Source organism: Pagrus major, chromosome 12 (genome assembly GCF_040436345.1).
Source record: "Pagrus major chromosome 12, Pma_NU_1.0".
Lineage (NCBI taxonomy): Eukaryota > Metazoa > Chordata > Actinopteri > Spariformes > Sparidae > Pagrus > Pagrus major.
The window spans coordinates 380,679-402,484 of NC_133226.1; the positions used below are offsets into that span (position 1 = coordinate 380,679).

At 42.1% G+C, this 21,806-nt stretch overlaps 1 protein-coding gene across 1 annotated transcript in view; it reads right to left on the minus strand.

Annotated features, from left to right (window-relative positions):
- Positions 1-1,581: 1,581 nt before the first annotated feature.
- crata (carnitine O-acetyltransferase a) overlaps positions 1,582-21,806 on the minus strand; it is a 28,949-nt gene continuing 8,724 nt past the window's right edge. Inside the window, exons 8-14 of the mRNA XM_073477603.1 lie at positions 19,464-19,564; positions 19,157-19,276; positions 18,916-19,038; positions 5,356-5,491; positions 4,980-5,042; positions 4,357-4,494; positions 1,582-4,148 (exon numbers count right to left, since the gene is read on the minus strand). Coding sequence (XP_073333704.1) covers positions 3,933-4,148; positions 4,357-4,494; positions 4,980-5,042; positions 5,356-5,491; positions 18,916-19,038; positions 19,157-19,276; positions 19,464-19,564 — 897 coding nt within the window. The 3' untranslated portion in view covers positions 1,582-3,932. The remainder of the gene's footprint in view (positions 4,149-4,356; positions 4,495-4,979; positions 5,043-5,355; positions 5,492-18,915; positions 19,039-19,156; positions 19,277-19,463; positions 19,565-21,806) is intronic.

The window sequence follows — 21,806 nt, forward strand, 5'->3', positions numbered from 1 at the left end:
AGTCTTCAGTGGTCACAGTGTCAGTTCACAGTGGCAACAAAAAGCCCATATTTTAACTACGCAGAGACTTAAAGTAAACACTATAGTTAAATACCAAAGTCAGACCTTTCAGAGTCACTCAGTTCACATAAATACACCCAACAGCCCCAACATTAAAACCACCTGCTTAATATTCAACAGGTTTCCTTGTGCAGCCGAAAAAGCTCTGACCTGTCAAGGCATGGTTGTAAGACCTCTGGGGTGTCCTGTGGTGTCTGGCACCTGGACATTTCTAGTGGATCCTTTCAGTCCTGTATGTTGGGGGGCAGGGATGGGAATTTGTAGGCCTAGTCAACAGCCTTGAGCTCTTTGTCACGTCCCTCAAGTCGTTCCTGAACAGTGTTTGTGGTGTGTCAGGGCACATTGTCCTGCTGGGGGCGGGGGGCACTGCCATCAGGGAGTGCTGTTGCTATGAGGCGGTGTACTTGGTCCACAACAGTGTGTGGCTGGGTCAAGTGGCATCCACATGAATGCCAGCACCCAAGGTTTCCCAGTAGCATTGTAACAAGATGATCAATATTGTTCACATCACCTGTCAGTGGTTTAAATGTGGCTGATCGCTGTATGTTCCTCGAATAGTCCAGACATTTGTATGTGCCAGAGGAATTTGAAAAAAAAAAAAGAGGAGGAAGCTGAGGCCACTGGGTTACAAAAGTGCATCAGGAAGACTACATGTCAAGGAATAGGAAGCAAGGAACTATGAAGCAAGGAATCTCTGCCTGTCTGTCCCTCTCTGTCTCTCTGTGTCTGTCTCTGTGTGTCACACATCTCTAGAACTTTTCATCCGACCTACTCCACACCTGGCAGGTGTGTTAAGGATGTGAGGAAGTGCAGTGTCGAATTTGGTGCGATTTGGTTACCCGACACCCGTTTACTATGAATACTTTTAAAAAACAGTGAACACTGCTCTGTGGAGCAGCAGGGGCGGGGCAGGGCAGAGGAATCTACAAAATCAGCACGTATCTGGCATGGCGTCAATGACAGGAATAGAGTTGTGATTAAAAGGTTGGGCGGGCCCCAGGGACCGTATTCACAAACATTTGGAGAATTCTCTCAGGGAGCTTCTGACTGAGCCTAAAAAACTTCTAACCCTAATTTAAGAGTGATTCAGGAAACCTCTTGGAGCAGCTCTGAGCAGGAAGAGACAGAAACTTACCTCAGTGGGGAGGTGGGGCCAACCCTGTTGCTGTGTGACACATTCTTTTAAAAGCTGTGATTGGTTGATCAAAAAAAAAAAAAGAGATAAAAATTCACCTTTAGTGATAATTGCTTGGAAATTGACACTGAAATTGATTGGCCTAAACATAGAATCCAATCTCTAAAAGATATGGTTTAATAATGAATATTATTTTATGTCATGAAAGGTGGCGGTCCTAGCTTGCATGACGCCCTGGACACCATCTGTCAACAGACTTGGAAAGAAAGTAAGCAGTGTAATAAGAGACAACACACAGCCCAGCCTCCCTGTGTCACAGATGTTTCATCAAATAATGTTTAACATATATTCACAAATATTTCAAATATATAAAAAAAGAAAACTCATCCAATCTAAAACTTTATTTCAATGTTTATATATTTGTTTTTTCAAACATACACACTGTTAGCTTCGATCTGTGTTCACCTCATCAAAAGTCCATTTTAGATATCTAAATATGAGTAAAGACACATTCAAATGACATTGAAATGTAAATTAAATCTATAAAACAGGGCTCCATTTACTGATAAAACTTTTCACAAACTTTGAATGCAGAGCATTATGACCTGAATGGTCTGAATTTTAAGAGCCAGTTCTTCATTCCTCAAACAGAAAGATTGGAACAGCATTGGTAAAAAGACAATTTCCAAAATTTGAAGCTGCTCCCATGGAATATTTCAAAAGTGTTTAAGTGTGAGGGGGTAGGGACTTACTTCATTACTAATCTTCATCTTCATTATTGCAAAAACAAACAACTATGACTTATCTTAAAATGTATTTAAGACATTTCCACCATATACAGTGGGGCCCAAAAGTCTGAGGCTACATTGAAGATCTCTAAAATTGTCACGTAAATCTGGAAATAGCCAGAAGGTTTGAAGATTCAGAAGGTAAGTGAAAGTGTCAGAAGTCAAATTATTATTCTAAGCAGAGGGGTTTTCTCAGCGTCAAATCACGGCTAAGTCTAAAAGTCTAGGGGGCAGTGCTGGAACTCTGAACCACTTTACACAATCTGCACGCTGAGTCAGAGCCAAAGTGGCCACACCATCAGAAGATCAATGCATCAAGCTGAGTTCACTGAGAGATGGATAAGAAACTTTGTCACTGATACACAATTTACTAAACTGAGAGGATGAGGAGCAGTTTCTGAACCACTTCTCAGGACGGAAACAAGGACAAACACTTGTTAGTTAGCAATCTGTTTGGTCCATCTACTACCATGTACTTCTACTTTAGACTACTGATGTGTATTTACAGAATATTCATGTTTTGGCACTAAGCAACACATTTGCTTAGAAATACCAGGATTTCACATTGGATGATGAAAAAAGTCTATTTACTGATGAATCCCAGTGATGGATTAGTATAAGTAACAGAAGGGTGTATGTAAGAAGACGAACAGGAGAGAGAATGATACCACTGTGTTTCAAAGCCACACTGAAACATGGTGCTGGAAGATGTTTTCAGACTCCTGCACAGAACTGACTCCACCCTGACTGAGGAGAAGCACCACTCCATTCTTCAGAGACATGCTCCACCCTCTGGTTGGATCTCTGTGGAGAAGGATTCATACAACAGCAGGATAATGAGCCCAAACACCTCAAAGCTTCCACACAACTACTGAAGACCAAAAAAGACCAAGGAGTCCTGACTGTCCTGAACTGTCCTCCACGGTCACCTGGCCTCAACACGTATGAGGGCACTTGAAGAGTGAGAAAGCCAAACATCCTCTGTGACATCACAAGAAGCTGTGTGGAACACTGTCACATCATGCTGGGATAACATGAGTCAGCAGGTCTTACACTACCTTGTGGAGTCCATGCAGCTCAGTGTATGAAGGGGGACAAACCAAATACTGAGATATTCTGACATTCACTGATATTTTTTCAAACATTCAACTTTTCGCTCAAACTGTTAAACTGATATTATTATCTGGGATGAAACAAATAGAATTACATCTGAAACAAATGCAAAACAGAGGTATCTTGAAGAGTGGTCTCAGACTTTTGGACCCTTCTGTATCTTTTCTTCAAACTATGAGACAGAAGGGTCCCAAGAGAGTCTTAACTCTCAAACAATGCATGCTGGGAAGTCAGCTTATGTGATATGCTGATTATGTTTCCTTAGAAGAAAAATTCCATTGAACTCTGTAGAGTACAGTCATCTAACCAGTCAGTTCAAATCAAAACACTTTGAGTTTATAAATTAGCCTGAAAATAAAAACTTTAGACAGTTTAAGTTTAATTAACTTCAAATAAATAAAACTTGTGTATTTACGTTAAGTTACTGAGGAAAGATTTGTTGATTCAACTTTATTCCTGTAGGATTTTTTTGAGCTACCAGGGCACCACAACAAGGTCACTTCTGTTCGTATTTCAGTGCTACAATCTGACACCGAAATGTTTGAGTCTGTGCATCATTATTAATTCATTCTGCATTGTAACACTAGAGTACCAGCACTGCCCTGTCTTTAAACAGCATAATTTAAAGTGCATGATGATGATCAACATGGTGAGTGAACAAAAAGCTGCTTCATACTAACAACAGGAGCTCGCACCAGCTGTGGGGTCCAGTCATCCAAATGTCACTCAGTCACACTAGTTGTATCACTATGAAGTGTGACTGAGTTGAGTCATCACTAACACTATCCCTGTAGCACTCACTTCATCTATGACAAGTATTAAAGTCTAGAAGAACTTCACAGTTTGGCTCTTGGGGTTTGTTCCAGCACTGTCCTCATGTCCAGCAGTGCCTCCTCCACGGCCTGAGCCAGATGTGCTGCATTTGTTTCTTCGCAGTTGTTGAACGACGACACTGCAAAGTTGATGTGATCTTCCATAGGATTGTAGCACACACCATATCCATTAGGTACGACTGGGCCGAAACACATGACACAGTCAGTCTTGGACGGTACCTTATGAAGAAATGAGCATGTGATGTTAGTTAGCAAACTGTTTGGTCCATCTACTACCATGTACTCCTACTTTAGACTACTGATGTGTATTTACAGAATATTCATGTTTTGGCACTAAGCAACACATTTCCTTAAAACTATGATTCTGTCATTAGAAGAACATATCTGAGCCATTATGAATTTCTCAGTGGTTTTCTCTGGCCCATACCTGACTCGTAGACAGCTGGTAGTGTAAGGCTTTGGCGTAGGCCGTGTCCGTGAAGATATCAGGTATGGAGAGTTTTTTCTCAACAGCCACCATCTTAAGGCCCAGGAGGTGTCTGTCTATGGCCTGGCCACTGACTGCCTGTGGGGACAGACAGAATTAATTTCTTTGTGATGGCAGTACCCAGATCCAAACTGGTCAACAATAAGACTAAATGTTCTAGATTTTTCTTATTGCAACTAGCAGTAAACACTAATCACATTATTTACTAAAACAACTGGTCACTGTAGTTTTTAATCAAACATTACTCAAACAGGAGGGGACAGTGCATTGATGGGGACTATTTTCAGCAGCGGATTGATCCATATTTGCTGCTCTAGACAGTGTTTGTGGCAGCAGGATGGTGTGTGTGGGACTAAGTCAAAGTAAAGTACAGTATGTGTGTTTATCGTAATGAAGGAACATGTGGCTCACTGATGTGTTTTCATAGTTTTTGGAGCTCTGTGGAAGAAGGCACATCAGGCTGTGATAAACACATATGATATTTGTTAGTAGAAAAATATAGAAGAAAATCAGCAGACTTCTCCTTCACTCTCTGCTACCACTGGTGAACTGTGAACACTCACCATGTTAGTATATGACCTGTGTGCTCTTACAGCTTTCACCATCAGATCAAACTTCTCTGTGTTCTGTGAAAACCAGGAAAGAAGACAGTTAAGACATATTTTTTGGTTTAACAGTGTTCAAATATATCTGAATCTAATTTGACTTGAATCTGAATGTGTAACACTGAACATTATTCATCACTACTTTGTCTTTGGCTCCATCCCCAGTTTCATCTTTTTCTGAAATGTTTAAGTTCTATTTGAACCTGACTGTTGTATCACTAAGCATTGAGCCCAGTATTACATGGCAGAGTGTTTGCATTGCAACCTTAGTTACTGTCAAAACGGTGGCTGTAATTGCAAATAGAGTCCGGCAAAATCTCCCCTCTATTCAGACCTGTTTGCTTGAATTGTCGAAGGCCTTGACAAAGGCAGCAGAGGCACTCGAGGCTGATCGTATTGTATCTGTGCGGCCCAGTCTGAACATACGCAGGGAGGCACTTTCATATGTGGCGCAGCAGCGCTGGTACATCCTGTGGAAAAGAGGAAAGATGGTGTGAGAGAACTCTAACACACCTGCTGTTGCTTAGTCATCATGACCTTCAAGTATAAAGCGGCTCAGCGAAAAATATTCTCGAGTGTACAAAAATTCAAAGAAGTAAGTCATTTTGCTCTTACTCTTATAAGTAAGAACGAATGCCGTCTCACAGCACAAAAGACACACACTTTGAACAATGACAAGAGACGGTGTGATGATACAGTAACACAACATGAACGACATGTCTCTTTTTTATTCCACACATTCTTCTTTCTTATCATATCATGGCACCTACATTACCCACAGTGTAACCAGCACTTCTGTCAGTCCTCTGGCTGTGTTATGCTAGCTGTGGCTAATGTAACCTGGAGCCTGTAGCCTGCAGCAGATAATGAGCTCACTTGGCTCTACTCTACAACCATACATTTTTGGTCTTCAGACCAACAGACACGTACTCAAGTGACATCAATGGAGGACATTTATCAGACTTGCCACAGCTCCTTCTGGAGAGTAGTTACTTTGCAACACATATAGTTTTGAGGGGCTGTAGCTCAGGAGGTAGAGCAGGTCGTCGTGTAATCAGAAGGTCACTGGTTCGAAACCCCTCTGCCATCAGTGTATGAATGTGTGTGTGAACTGGTGAATGTGATAAGTGTTGTAAAGTCAGTAGAATGGAAAAGCGCTGAAAATGTAGAAATGCAAGTCCAGTGTAATCAATGAATAATTGTTTCAATTGGTTCTCTGTAAACTTCACTTTCATGATGCATTGTCGGCCACCAGGCAGGAAAATGCTGACTACATAACTATATGTAGAAGCTTTCACACGTCTATTACATCTGTGTCCTGCACTGCTGGTAGTTTTTCCTCAGAGAAGAACAGATGTTGTCTTTTTCCACTTTAAACTTTCATCAAGTATAGTATCTTCAAACAAAGACTTTCATTTTTGACTCATTAGTTTAGTACCATTATTTAATTAATTATTCTTACTACTGATCATGTGATCTTGTAAATCCATTTAGCCAGACTTCTAGCTATGCTCTTGTTTAACTAATCAGCATCATATAGGGAACTATTGGCAGCTATGGACGTGGTTTAGGTGTAACAACAGCCAGAGAAGCACTGTTTAAAAACAACAATGGCGACTCTTCAAGAGGTTAGCATAGCTTAGAGTTTAGATTCTGAGCCTGAGCCTGAGCCCGAGCCCGAACCTGAGCCCGAACTTGACCCAAACCGGCCCGCGGGCTGGTTCAGGTCGATATTTCATGCCACTATCCTCGGGCCGGGCCGGGCCGGGCCAGGCTGGGCCCTTGATCAAGCATTTGTGTTGTTTTTTTTTAATCATTACTTTATTCATTTGCGATCCATTCCATTCTGAATAAACAAACAACGCAGTTTACATGCTTCGTCCTTGTTGCATTATTCATTAAAGGTCCCATATTATACTGTTTTTCATCAATTTCACACAGCTGTCAGAGGTCCAACAACACTGTATTCGAAATGTATTGCCCCAAACCCATCCGTGGTCCTGAATTTCAGCTGTCTGAAAGTCGCTCAAGTGAGCTCTACTGAGAGCAGGCTGTTTCTGTGCCTGCACCTTTAATGCTAAAGAGCTCCGTCCTGCTACACGCCCATCTCAGGGAGAGGATGCCGCTTACGCTAGCGGTAGCATGCGCTAATGCTTACGGTGGATGTATCGCTATGGCTCGCCGAGATGCTGTCGTTCAACCATACCAGTTTGACCCAGAATCGGACCCAGAAGGAGAGGCTCAGAAAAATACAGACTCTGCGGCTGCAGCAGGACTCCCCAACACAACCACCCGGCTCCCATCCCCCACTGACCTGCAACATGTAACATCTAAAAACAGTTAGCGAAAGCTGTGTTTGTCTCCAACACAGTCTCCAAACTCTTGGACACTGTTCGCATAGTCTCTGTCTCCAGTCTGCACATGTTTCCAGACTTTTTACTGTGACAACCAAGCTCCCTCGTAATATTATTAACATTAAACTCACTTCAAACACCGTTGCATAGCGGACCGAAGCAGAGCTAACTAGTTAGCCAATTTCAAGTTGACTTCACCATACTCGTAGGCAACTGTAAATACTATCAAAAACGTGGCGACACTTACCTGTGGCTCGGGTGCAGTTGCTGGGACCCTCCTTTTACGAGGGTCAGTGTCGAGGCAAAGCCAGCTTTGTACTGACCCTCGTTACTGAAGCAGTCCGATGTGAAGTGGTTAGCACACACAAACAAACAAACTTACATGAACCGTAGCCGGCACGTTGTCGTAAAAAATGAAACGCAACCACTGTCTCTTCTGTTCTTCTGTAGCTGGGACAAAATATAGGCACTTATGTTGATTTTTACCAACAACCAACAACAGAACAATTTGCGTGTCTAGCTCTGAGTGACGACATTGCGAAACACTGCTATCTTACCGCTGGACACACCGAACTTCACCTCGGGGATGAACGCCCCCCTCTCGGATATCTCTGGGGAGAGGGGGGAGTGTTTTCGCGCAGAGGAGGCCGGCCAATGAAAATCATTCCTTTCGTTACGTAACGAAAGGAGCTGAATCTGCAGAGACCATGCAGTCCCCGTTTGCTTTCCTCATTCTGGGAGTTGGTAGGCTCAGGGAGGACCAGTTTATATATGTAGAGACCAGAGAAAACATGTTTTTCATAATATGGGACCTTTAAGATAATTCTAAACAGTTTTCTGTAGTTCAAACAACTCGGAATTGTAGTTGAGAATGTCAGTTATGGGGGGGGGGGTCATGTGACCGGCAAGCGCAATGGTCGGAAGACTCTAGAGCTCCCGTGTGATATCCCCATTTTTACTGATAATTTGATCTCTAAGACCTCGGCAGTGTTATACTTGGTAGTGAGAGCCATATAGGATGTCAAGCCAAAAGAAATTATTTGACTCGCCGACCAAAATCCCCCCGGCTAAGCGTAAGCAACAGGATGCTAACAGCTCGGCGGCTACTGATGTTAGCATGGAAGTTGCTATCTCATTAGCCCTAGCCAAACAGCGCGACCAGTTGGAAATGGTTGTCACCCGTGCTATTACCAATGCAGTGGGGAGTGTTAACGACTCTGTCGAGAAACTTCAGAAAGACTTAGACGCCCTTATGGATATTGTTCGGGGCTTGATGTCTAAAGTTGAGAGGGTTCAGACAGATACGCGGACCATGAAACGCCAGATATTAGACAACACCACCGGCCTCAAGAAGTTTCAACAGAAGCTCGCCCTGTTAGAGGACCACAACCGGAGAAACAACGTTCGGATTACAGGAATCAGTAAGGGTAGAGAGGGCGACAACGCAACCACTTTTCTCCAAGAAATGCTTCCCAAGTGGATACCCTTGCTCAGTAACAGAGTTGTTGAGATAGAGAGAGCTCATCGTATTTACAGCCCGCACGCGAAGGGGAACATCCCGCAAACCATGATACTGAGGCTGCTTCGGCACGGAGACCGCAACGCTATACTGAACGGTGCCCAGGAGGCGTCGAAGAATGCCCCCATACAAGATGCCGGCAAGTCGCTGCGTTTCTATGTTGACTACAGTGCCCACACGAGTCAATGGCGGAAAGCATTTGTGGGTGTACAGAAGTATCTACGCGAGAAGGGTATCCCATCCTTCATGATCTATCCTGCCACTCTGAAGATCATCCTGGACGGCGAGCAACGCAGCTTTTCTACTCCGGAGGACGCAGAGGAGTTTCTACGAGGATCTCGGCATGGGGTCTCGACAACGCGGGCGGCAGCCCATCAACACAGGGAAGTGATGGAGCAGGAGTGCGAGACGGTGCAGGAGGAGAGTTCTGGCACTTGAAGATAAGGCGAGGAGTTTTTCATGACCCGGATTTCACCGTAAGATCTGCCCTGTTTATAATGGACATCTATCTGTCCCATACTAATTATGACATTGAGGGCTGTTGGTCCCCTCCCAGGCTATACTACTAGTTACTGTTTCTAAGAGAGAATATGGACCCTGCCACACAGTAATGTTTATGTTTCAGAGGGACAATTTCAGTTATTTTTCATGTATATAGCCTGAGTCTGTCAATAGTGGGCCTCACGTTTATGTTTCAACTGTTTATATTCCTGCCAGGTCAGTTATGTTTATAAGTGGGATACAACCGAGTTTTGGAGTCTCAATGAGCTGCATTATGCAGTGGTCAAGTTACACAGAAACACGGGTTTTGGGGTATGGGCATGGCAGCAATGGGGTGGGTGTGGGTCTCTTACTGGACTATATGCTTGGATACTTGGTTTACAGTCAAGTGTATAACTGGAATATAACCACAGTGATTTTTGATAATGGTTAAATTGACTATCCTGAGTCTGAATATCCGGGGCTTGAACGTCAATATCAAGAGGGTTAAATGTCAAGAATTGATGCGTCGAGCAAATGCCGACATAGTACTAATTCAGGAATCACACTTAAAACAAGGAGATGTCCAAAGGATGCTAAATAAACAATATATGGTGGTCTCCTCCTCCAGCAGTGGGTCTAGCTTGAAAGGAGTAATGATTATGTTCAAGAGGAATTTACCCGTGAAAATTGAAGGGACTAGTAACAGCATATGTGTGTACATCAATTTATGGTATGAAGGTTGCATTTATATCAGTATATGCACCAGCAGTCTTTGAAGATAATTTCTATCCTGACCTCACGGAGGAATTACTGAAACTCACAGAATATGAATTAGTTCAAGGAGGTGACATGAATGCGGCCTGTAACCTTAATTTAGACAGATCTACAAGCTCATTTACACATAGTCAGCAATCAGCCTCTACGGCCTTGAATACAATGAAAAACAACTTGAACCTTTTTGATGTTTGGCGATCTCAAAACCCCGGCAGTCGAGATCACACTTGTTTCTCTGCATATCATAAGTCATTCTCAAGGATTGATTATTTTCTACTGTCGCGTGGTTTGAAGGATTGTGTAACACCTGTTAAATTTCTCCCAGCCACACTGGCTGATCACAACCCATTAGTTCTCGGTATTGATCTCAGTTTCAAATCCAAAAAAATCTCAGAGATGGCGTTTCAACACCTCTCTTTTAAAGGACACTGCATTTGTCTCTGAATTAAGAATTAAACTGTCCATATTTCTCCAAGACAATATGGGCTCTGTTGACGACGCTAGGCTAGTGTGGATGGCAACAAAGGGTTTTATCCGTGATTTTACAACATCGTACGCATCGCATATGAAAAAGGTATGCCTGGAGAGGGCTCTTAAGCAGAACTATTCTAACACAGTTAGTGACGAGTTGCAGGTCGTTAGACAAGAGCTGAATGATTTATTACGCAGACGAGCGGAATTCATTATACATAGAACTAGGCAAAATTACTATTGTAACAGAAGTAAGCCCAGCAGGCTCCTGGCTCTAAAATGAAAACAGCGTGAATCAAAAGCGTCCATCGATTCAATACACCACCCTACTAAAGGCCTGGTTTCTAATCCAGCAGAGATAAATAACACCTTCCAGGTATACTACGAGGATTTATACACATCGTCTGGCAGCTTTGACCCAGAAGTGTGTAATAATTTTTTGGAAGGGGTGGATCTGCCCACCCTACAAAGAGAAGAGGCAGCAGACCTGGGCCGTCCGATAACTTTGCAGGAATTGAAAGCTGCACTGAGTAAAATGTTAAGAGGGAAATCTCCAGGCCCTGATGGGATTCCGCCTGAAGTGCTCTTGCATTTCTGGGACCTCCTCGGACCGGTTCTTCTGAGCTCCATCCAGACTGCTTTAGAGAAAGGTGCCTTTCACGAACACAGCAATGTAGCTTTAATCTCATTGTTACCAAAAAGGGCAAGGACCCATTACAATGCTCTAACTACAGACCTATATCTCTGATAAATTCGGATCTGAAAATTTACTCCAAGTTGCTGGCACTACGCCTGGAGCGCTATATGGATAAACTAATTCACACCGACCAAGCTGGGTTCATGAAGGGCCGTCTTGCTGCGGATAACATTAGGCGTTTAATGCATGTAATAGAAGAATCTAAACAGCTTCAGGTGCCGCGTGCTATTCTGTCACTCAACGCTGCCAAAGCTTTTGACAGGGTCGAGTGGCAGTATTTGTGGGCTGTATTGCGAAAATTTCAACTAGGTGAAGCTTTTACTAAGATGGTACAAACTCTGTTTGCAAACCCCTCGGCTATGGTCAACACAAACGGATTGAACTCCAGACCCTTTCCCATTTTCCGTGGTACAAGACAGGGCTGCGGCCTCTCCCCTAGCCTGTTCATTCTCTCCCTCGAACCGTTTACGCAGCACCTTAGGCAAAATTCGGTCATGTCCCCTATCCGAATCAGACAGACATCTCATACCCTGTCGGCTTTTGCGGACGACGTCCTCATATATATGACAGACAGAGAGAACAGAGAAAACTCTGTTAACTCTTTATTAGTGGCTTTTGAGGATTTCAAACAGCAGTCAGGATTTAAGATCAATTGGACAAAATCAGCTCTGATGTTGCTAAATGAAGCTGCCAAGAAAGCCAAAATATCAAGCCAGATTCCCATAGTAACTCAAATCACATACTTGGGCATACAGATACACCCTTCGCTCCAGAAAATAGTGAAGAGCAACTATGAAAGAATTCTTAAGGAAGTTGAACATGATCTTGCTAACTGGACCAGGCTACCTGCCTCGTTGCAGACGCGTATATCTGTAATTAAAATGAATGCTTTGCCTCGCGTTAATTTCTTGAGTATGATTCCACTCTCTCCCTCTCCAGACTACTGGGCTAAAATTGATAAATTGTTACATGGATATATTTGGAATAATGGCCATCCAAAACTTAAGCTTTCTGTGCTACAGAGACCCAAAGATCAGGGTGGGCTCGCCCTTCCAAATTTCAAAGTATACCACCAATCCTTCCAGCTACGTCCTGTCATGGCTTGGCTTGACGGTCGCTCATGTGTCTCATGGAAATCTTTAGAGAACAATCTAGTTCACCCGAGGAGATTGAAGGGCATTTTATTTTCTGGCATAAAAGATAAATACTGTATGTTGTACTGTGGCCCCATTATTGCCAAGACAATTAGAAATTTCAGGATCGTTGAGAGAGACTTGAAGGGGAACTTAAAGTGGCACAATGATGCCCCTCTGTGGTACAACATGAATGTACAGATTAGAAATAAGCCACTGGACTTTAAACCATGGTCTTTGAAAGGTATTAATGTTGTTGGGGACCTGTATGATGGCAATGGCATGCTTAGCTATCAGGATTTGAAAGACCGCTTTGATCTGCAGGACTCTTCTTTTTTTTATTATTTGCAGATAAGATCGGTACTTAAAGCACATGGTGTGCCACTGAGGACTGAGCTTCCCATGCACCCTCTGATAAATTGGATAAACTCCCTTCCCTGCAGGGGCTTTGTATCGAAAGTCTACTCCAAACTATCTGGACAACAAGAGACTCTACCGATGATCAGAGCATGGCTGAGAGACTTCAATCAGAAGGATGACGACATTTCTTGGATCAATGTGTGGGAGAACATCTTTCTCGCCTCCAAGAATCCAAATCACCAACTTATTCACTTTAAAGTGTGTCACAGACTCTATTATACACCTGTCACTAGGTTTCGCATGAAACTGATACCAAGTCCAAGCTGTACCATGTGCCAACTCAATGCAATAGGATGTTATTTATTAAATTAAATTACTTATTATAAGTTAATTTCATTTATATCACCAAATCACAACAGAAGTCATTTCGGGTCACTTTTCCTATAGAACAGGTCTGGACCGTGTTCTTTTAATAAATAATGATGTTGTGGAGCTGAACTGTGGGCCACGCCCCTCCAGCCTGGATACACCAGGTTGAGTGCCTCTCCCAGCCTGAATGCAGCAGGCTGAGTGCACCAGGTGAGAGTGGTTGGTTAATTAACTGGGTTTGGAGTCACACACACTCACAATCACTATAGAGCAGCAGTGGGAGCACGCAGCATGAGAGGTGACTGAGATCTGGGCCCAGTATTTCAAAACTTGTAATCTGGATCAGAGTAATCCGGATAATGAAATCCTCCTTTTCTCAGTCATGGATCACGGTGATCCTGCTGACTTTACATGAGTATTTCAAAACACTGGCAGGGTGGATCACCGTGATCCCGACCTGGCTGGATACAGATTTCCAAATCTCAAGTCTCCGCCTCCGGGATCTGAAACATGGCGGACTACTTCACGAAAGGAGTAGCTGAGAGCGCGACTTTCACGTCAAAAGTGTAGGTTTATCGTCGTCTAATGTGTAGCGGTTTTAAGACCATACGAACGCCAACCAACATATCATGCAAGCCAACTATTTGAATTGTCACCTTATTAAAACCAGGCCGTAGCGATCTCTAATTGAGCCGCGGCCGTGCTAACGGGAGCTAACCCGGCTCCATTGACTTGTGTGTTAAGCAGCTAGCGGGCTATCATTAGCGTCACGTCATTGACAACACAGCAGACTTATAAATAGGCTACATGTGTACAGACCTGCTGCAGTACTTAGAAAACATAACGCTACACAGTATGAGTATTAACTATACGGTTGGTTCAGAAGTATCAGAATGCTACAGTGATGCTGGTGATGATATCATGTTTTTGTGTACATAAACACAATTTGGGATTGTGGATTAAGATACTCATACACCTTCTACTTTCAGAGCCACTCACAGCCATGGACCACTCAGCTACAAAAGGGCGAGTGCTGGAAATCCTTGGAAATGCTTTAATTGTATTGATACATTTAAGGTTTTCAAGTAAATGGAGTTTGAATAAAGTGCTTGAAACTGCTAAAAATTGTAATAGCATTACTTTCATGGTATATACCTTGGTCAGTGACACAATTAGAAACATTTTTTCATCCTAATTTCTCTCCCGTATATAGAAGGCTCTCACTTAATAGAATTATGGTCATTTATAAAAGGATCTGATTTGATGAAGTAAAATAATCGGTGTGTACACAAACACTTATTGAAATACATTGCTGCATGTTTTAAAATCACATTCAAGCTATATCCAAACATTTTAAAAGTGCATTATTAGAGACGGAGACGGAAGAGTCATGCTGGTGATGAGGATGCCTACGAAAAGCTCCTCAAAATGGAGACCGAGAGAGCGGTCAAACAAATTGAACTGGCCAACGAACAAATATAGCTGACGCTGCTTCAGCAAAGAAAAAACAGAATTGAAAATAAAGCTATTGGAGAAACAGCTCACTTCTGACCTTTGAGATGGGTTAGGGTCCTGTTTTAGTTAGTGGTTGAAATGTCTTTGTTTTGTTGGAATTAAACTTTGTTTGGACCCTGCATTCCTGTTGTCTTTCTCTGATGTTTTGGTACATGCAAGTTACAATGTTTGGTGAACTAGAATTTGAGAAATAGGTCTGTAATTGTTATTTTTATTTACAGCAGTTTTAGAAAGTGTGGTCAAAAATATTTTACTATGCTTTAAATTTCTTACAATTACTTTAATTATTTGTTAAAAGTAAAACACTAACACTTTAGATTAAGTGTAATGAACATCTTGAGTAACAATATCTAGGAGAAGTGGAGCTGAGACTTTGTCAATCCAAGTCATATCCACCTCTGAGGTGCGATTCAAGTGATCCTGAAATTTTGGTATCAAGTTGATCCAGATATCTGCCTTGCGTTTTGAAATACCCAAATCCAGCCTTTTATCTGGATTCAAGGGAGGATTGGATTACCAGAGCTGAATCCTGATCTTCAATATAAATATCCCAGTTTTCAGATCAGATCTAGATTTAATCCAATCCGACCAGGATAATCCTGTCAGATCACTTTTGAAATACTGGGCCCTGGAGATCTGGACCAGAACATCAAGATTTGTTTGTGCAGAGCTGGGCTTTCGGGGGAGACGCAGCCGGTGAGCTCTTTGTATTTTCATGGCCTTGTTTGTTGCACTGCTGGTGTCCACTTAATGGTGGTGAGCACTTGGGTGATTTGATTGGGAGCTGTAGATGGCTGGGATCATGTTAAATAAATGTAATTAAAATATTATTTTATGGTTGAATGCAGTTAAAGTATCATGTATTTGGATTTATCCTGGAGAGCTGATTTATTGTATAGTTAAAATCTTAGAATCATAAGGTTAAATCAAATGCATTGAAGGTGATTGCTGTATACTGTATTTAACTTATTTATTTGCGATATTAATTATTTGCTGCTTATTTACAGGGTTTATTTCTGGTTATTTAAAAATTGAGTAATTCTTGTTTGTGTTTATCTTGTTTCATTTTCTTAACGTGGTGTTTGTTTGTGTTTAAAGGTTTTTCACCTGACTATCCACAATTGCATCTGACTTCCATAAATAAAAAGAAAGAAGTAAAAAGAGCAAAAGTGTGATGAGTGGAATCCTGTAAAGTCCTCCCGAGATTAGCTGCCTTTCAAGTGGGGAGTTCTGCACTGATACCTTGCAACAGTGAGGGCACTTGACAGATGTTATTGATCTAATTTAAGCGAGGATATTTCGCTTCATTTTCTTCATCGTCACGCATCTACGCTTCTCCTCTGCTCTCTGTTTTACGATGGGCGGAGCTTCGCACCGGCGTACACACAAACAAACATGTGAACACACACCTACAGACAGACACGGAGAGAAGAGGACAACATGTCGCGTCGACCCCCTCTGCCTGAAAAACAGGCGAAAATATCCACGTTTTTTAAGCGCACTCAAAGTGATTCTGACGAGGCAAACGTTAGCTCTGCTGCTAGTAGTAGCGAAGGTATCTCTGCCGCTGCTGGTTCAAGCACAGAGCAGAGTACATCCATGGAGCAGAGCAGTAGCCCACCTGCTTCACCCCCTCCCCCCGACAAGCAGCACAAGTCCAGTCACCATAGGTTGACAGGGTTCGACCCCACTTGGCTGTCAGAGAGGAAGTATTCCTCCTGGCTGTACAAAACTGATATTGGTAAGTACGCAAAAAAAGAGAAACAAATAAAACACAGATAGATGGATAAATAAACAAAAGTAGATTAATAGTTGTAAATAGTTGTATCTGTAATAATTGTATCTGTAATTTGTACAAAAAAGAAAGATATTGCAGAAGTAGTTGTAATTGTTGGAGAGAAAAGAGAAAAAAATTGTCAAAGAGTGTTTTAAAGTATTGTTATTAAAATGATTCCTGTTTGTTAACTGTCAGCCTGTTTGGCCTGCTGCTCCAGCACCAAAATAAACATGGGGAGTCTTCGCTCTGTCGGCAGTATCCTTTCTCATGGGGAGCGGAAGTACACCTGCTCTTCTTCATCGCACAGGTTACATTACCCACTAAACAAAAGGAGGCGGTAGTGGCGCTACATTGAATAACTCTTTGTCTTGACTGTTACAGCACATATTAAAAAATTGTCGGGTTTAAATCGGGCTCGGGCTCATAATTACAGTTAATGTGGCGGGCCGGGCCGGGCCGGGCAGGGCTCGGACACACCGTGCACGGGCTCGGGTAGGGTCGGGCTTAAGGCTGCACGATATTGGAAAAAACTGACATTGCGATTTATTTATTTTTGCGATAGATATTGCGATATTAAAACATAGAAGAATTTTCACCAGATGACTTGAATAGCTCTATTTGGAAAGAATTTGGTTGATTCACCATGACACCCTTGTATTCATTTATTACACAGCTTTATTGAATGCTGCTCTCTGATTGGTCTATCGCTGCGTTCTACGGTCCGTTATTTCTGTATAATGACCGTCGTCAAGTGTAACAGACCGTTGCTAAGGACAGCGCTCTGATCCGCCCTGGCAACATATAGCAACATAAGCAAGACAGCTGGACTTTCAACGCGTTACACCAACCACAGCATAAGAAGCACCGCTGTCCAGCTCCTCTCTCAGGCCGGCCTTGAAAGTGAAAGTGAAAAATTTACCGACCAATCCTTGTCGCTGCTGAATCATTGTGGGTGATTATTTATTATTTATTTCACTCGTAAGCCATGTAATAAGCGGGAGGTTCGGAGGTTGTTATGGAGAAATAAACCCTGACAGGTTGTATGGTTTCATACAACCTGAAGGGGTTTATTTCTACATAACAACCAACTAACTATACATTATCCCCTACATAATACCCTTCTATTAATCCAAGCTAAGGTCAATGATCTGATGTCATTCTCTAAAATAGGGGGGGTTCATCTGTAATTGAAGCCGTTTTTTGAATTTACTCTGAAATACGTGCTTTTATTTTTAAATGAGACAAACCAGAAGTGGTATCTGTTAGCTCCGTAAGCTTCACGCAGAGACTGAAGAGCACCTGTAGCGGTGATGTTACCTCGTTAGTTCGGTTTTCTTTTTTATCACTCCATGCTTCTTTGTGTTTGCTACAGCTGTGTGCACATGGTTTTATGAGAAGTTTATGTTGAAGAAACATATGTTTTGACTGTGAAGATTGCCCCTGGGGGATGACTCTGCCGCTGGTTGAGAAGCAGGCTAAAGTGGTCAGTACTACCCTATGTATTCTTTATCGGTGTTAGCTACAGTGTTAAGCAATGCTATTTCTGTAATGATTGCAATAGCTGATTTTGTCATTTTTATTTTGTTTACCTGAACTTTAGTTCTACGGTGTTAATAAACATCTGTGAAGGAAACTGGAGTCTAGCATCCAATCAATGGGCGGCATATCATCTGTTCATCTGATCAAAATAGAGCATTAGGGATGGAAGTCTCTTTAGCCAGCCTGTTGTGCAGTGCATTATAGGTGGAATAAGATGATGCACAGAAGAGAAAAAAAATGCAACAGTGACACTTTTGACACTGTAGTGGACTTAGCTTTTAAGCTAGAGATTTCAATGAATCCGTTGATACCAAATACACCATGCTGGCTTACTGGGAAAGGGGTGAAACGTCGCTCCAAAGTTGAACTGTTTTACTGCGAGTGAACTTTGAAGGGGGGACTTTTAATATCGCATGTCCTGCGATGTGACTATCGCGCATGCGCACATCGCAATGGCGATGTTCAAACGATATATCGTGCAGCCCTAGTCGGGCTTGATTTTTTGGGCCCAATCTAAGCTCTAGCGTAGCTGCTATAGCATCAGTTACATCATTATGTTTCATTGAAAGAACAACACTGAAGGCTTTCCTCAATAAAAAAAGAGGGTTTCGCTCTTTTCTCTGCTTGTTTTTACCAACAAGCTCCACTGGTCTCCTACTGTTGATCTGATTGGTGATCAACAGTTAGCCCGCGACAGTTTCTTACTGCTCCTTCTCAGTGTAACAAACCATCTGGTGCGTCGGGTTACAGATTATTATAAGTAGCTGAGGACGGGCAGATCCACCTCCATGACGGGAGACAAGAGTCTCTGTTGCAGCTGAACTTTGTGATCATGGTTTTTGTTACATGAAGCTCTGAAGTGAGCCTTGTTGTTCACCTCCATGCCACCTTTCAGCAGCTCACCTGTAGTAAGCCAGTTGTAGTGCTATTTGTATGAAAGCATCAGGACTCATCTTGTGGGCCTTTGGGACATTTTTCCCGAAGTTGCCAAATACAATGACCCTCATGTCCAGGTCCTGGGCCAGTCTGTGGTGGGAGAAATGTCAGGACAGTGAGACCTGGTCCATTTGTATGCCTAATGATATTAAGTATAAATATGTATATATTTATTATACCGATGTCATGTAATATAATCTGGCCTCACATGTTCATGTTGTTCTTGGCTTCCTCGATGTCCTTCTTGATCTCAGGCGTGATGTTGAAGTGCAATTTCTGGGGCATGGGCAAAGGCACCATGGGAGTGCGCACCATCTCTGGCTTCCTCCTGTTACAGAAACAAGAAAGAAAAGAACAGAAACATGAGATGGAACAAAACCCAAAGTCATAGTAAATAAAGATTTTCTAATTGTGATTTTCTAGCAGATTATTGAGTCTTTCTGTCTTGTAGCTAACCATTCAAAGATGCTGTAGCAAAACACCTACAAAGCCAAATTAATCTTTGACCTACTTACGTGTACTCCACAACATGGTCAATCAAGGCCACTATTGGTGGGCCCTCAGCTGGGGCATGCTCGTAGTTCGCACCACATGTCCCATCCTCTCCAACAATAAACTGAAAGAATGGTCAGAAATCTTCAGAGAGCAAAACATAAAACATCGGACTGTATTACAGACTGAGGAATGTGTGCCAGAGGTGGAAAGATAGATTAGATTAAATTAGATAGCTACCATCCATGCAGTCTATCCCAATTATTGTCATGATGGCCTTAGTTGTTTATTTCACGCACATGTTGTAACCTTCTGGAGTCAACAGATGCGCCGGTGCATCCAAATCACATGACCGATTTAAGATGACGTAGCAGCAAGACTTCAAACTATATACCAGTTTTAAATTGTGTTGAAAGGTAAAACGAGACTTATGATAAATAATTTACACCATGCTTTTTCCTGAATATTGTCATCACGTTTGGTGTGCGTTTGGTGCAGGAAGAAACGGTAAAAACGGGCTATTCTAAGGAAAGTGCTTGCAAGCAAAAAAAAAACATGACACCCCTTTTCCTACTGGATTTGATGTTTTTTGTGTGATTTTTAGGTCCAATGTGTTAATACAGTATGTCAAAATGAAAAAATAACTGTTAAATCACACATTTATGGTTGTGCTGAAAAAAATGACACCAAACAAGGCAAGGTAAACAGTTTTTAAGGTGAAATATAAAGGTAAGATCAAAAGTAGTCAAAAACAGCCAAACGGCCTTGACTCCAGAGAGTTGAAAACAGAGATAACAGCACACATCCCCAGACAGTCTTTACTCATAGACATTCATATTGTTGCTCTTGTTTGTTTACCTGAAAAGTGATTTTTATTTACTTTTTTTTTTTTTTGTTTTAAATGTAGCCTTTATTTAACAAGGTTAGTCCCATTGAACACAGACAACCTGGACTCAGTTCAGACTTGTGGAACAATCAATCGCAGAACGCCAAGAAAGCAAAGATAGTGATTTCTATATTTGAAGTTTAAAAGAGAAGATCCATAAATAGGAAATATGCCAAAATTTGGTTTCATAAATAAAAATGTACCAAAGACTAAGCAGCGTGCACATAAAGCAGACCAATTCACTTTGAGTATGATACACACTGATGAAAAACATTTCGTAATAAATGTCAAAGCCCCATGATAAAGAGATTCAGAGAGATAGGAGCCAGGGGTTTGAACAGTCTCAAACTGTCTTTTTTCTACTTTACACTAATTCCTCTGTGTCTTTTCTTGTGTACAAATGAGTGCAACTCTATGAATGTCTTTGAGTAGAGACTGTCTGAAAAAGGGACAGTTCACCCCAAAATTACCAGTAGTGCTAATGATAACCTTTCTCGTGAGCACGAGATACTTTCTCATGCAAGTTTTTTTTCTTCACGTGCCCAAGATATGCGCGACAATCAGTGGTATCCCTCAGCCTGGGATATCGTTTGAAAATGGAAGCTTGATACTTGAACACTATTTATTCATTGAAGTGTAGTTACGGTGAACTCGGCCTGCATCATGATTAGGACTCACAATGAGGATATGGAGTGTAACAATTCTGTGAGAGCTGTCACTGACTTTATTTACAGGCTTTCATAAATCATACAATCCATATTCGCAGGCGGTGAGGATGATCCAGATGAGCTGACTAGAGAAGGCGGTGTGTGCGTGTGCGGAGACTGCACTGTCTCCAGTGCGCTCTGCGCGCTGTCTCACACACAAACTACATGAAAACTAAAATCGTATTCGGTGAAACATGAACAGTAGGCTATACATTCTTTAATGCTTTTTCATTTAATCTCGGATTTCTACCATCGATTATGATTACTGGATCAGTTAGTTACCAAAGATGAACTGCACTTCAGGACAGGAAATGTGATGATGGCAAAGCACTCAATGGGGGAAATATTGATTTAAGGTTTGTGTTGGCTGATATTTTTACAACTGAAAGGTGTTTATGGAATAACTATTAAACTTTACTATAAGCTCAAATACGGAAGTGCAAGTACGTGAGTAACACTGCTGGTTCGAATGTTTATGACAACGTGCTCACAAGACTTTTCTTGTGAGTGTTTTTATAAACCTCGTATTTGTAATAGCCTCGTATTTGCGCTTGTAAATATCAGCCAACACAAACCTTAAATCAATATTTCCCCATTGAGCGCTGTGCCATCATCACATTCCCTGTCCTGGAGTGCAGTGGAGAGGGTCGGACTCTTTGGTAACTAACTGGAATAATTATTTGTGTGTGAAATCGCTGCAGTGGACACGACTGTGCTGTCAGGTGCACAGAGCACACCGGAGACAGCGCGCACCGCGAACTGGAGTGTGTGTG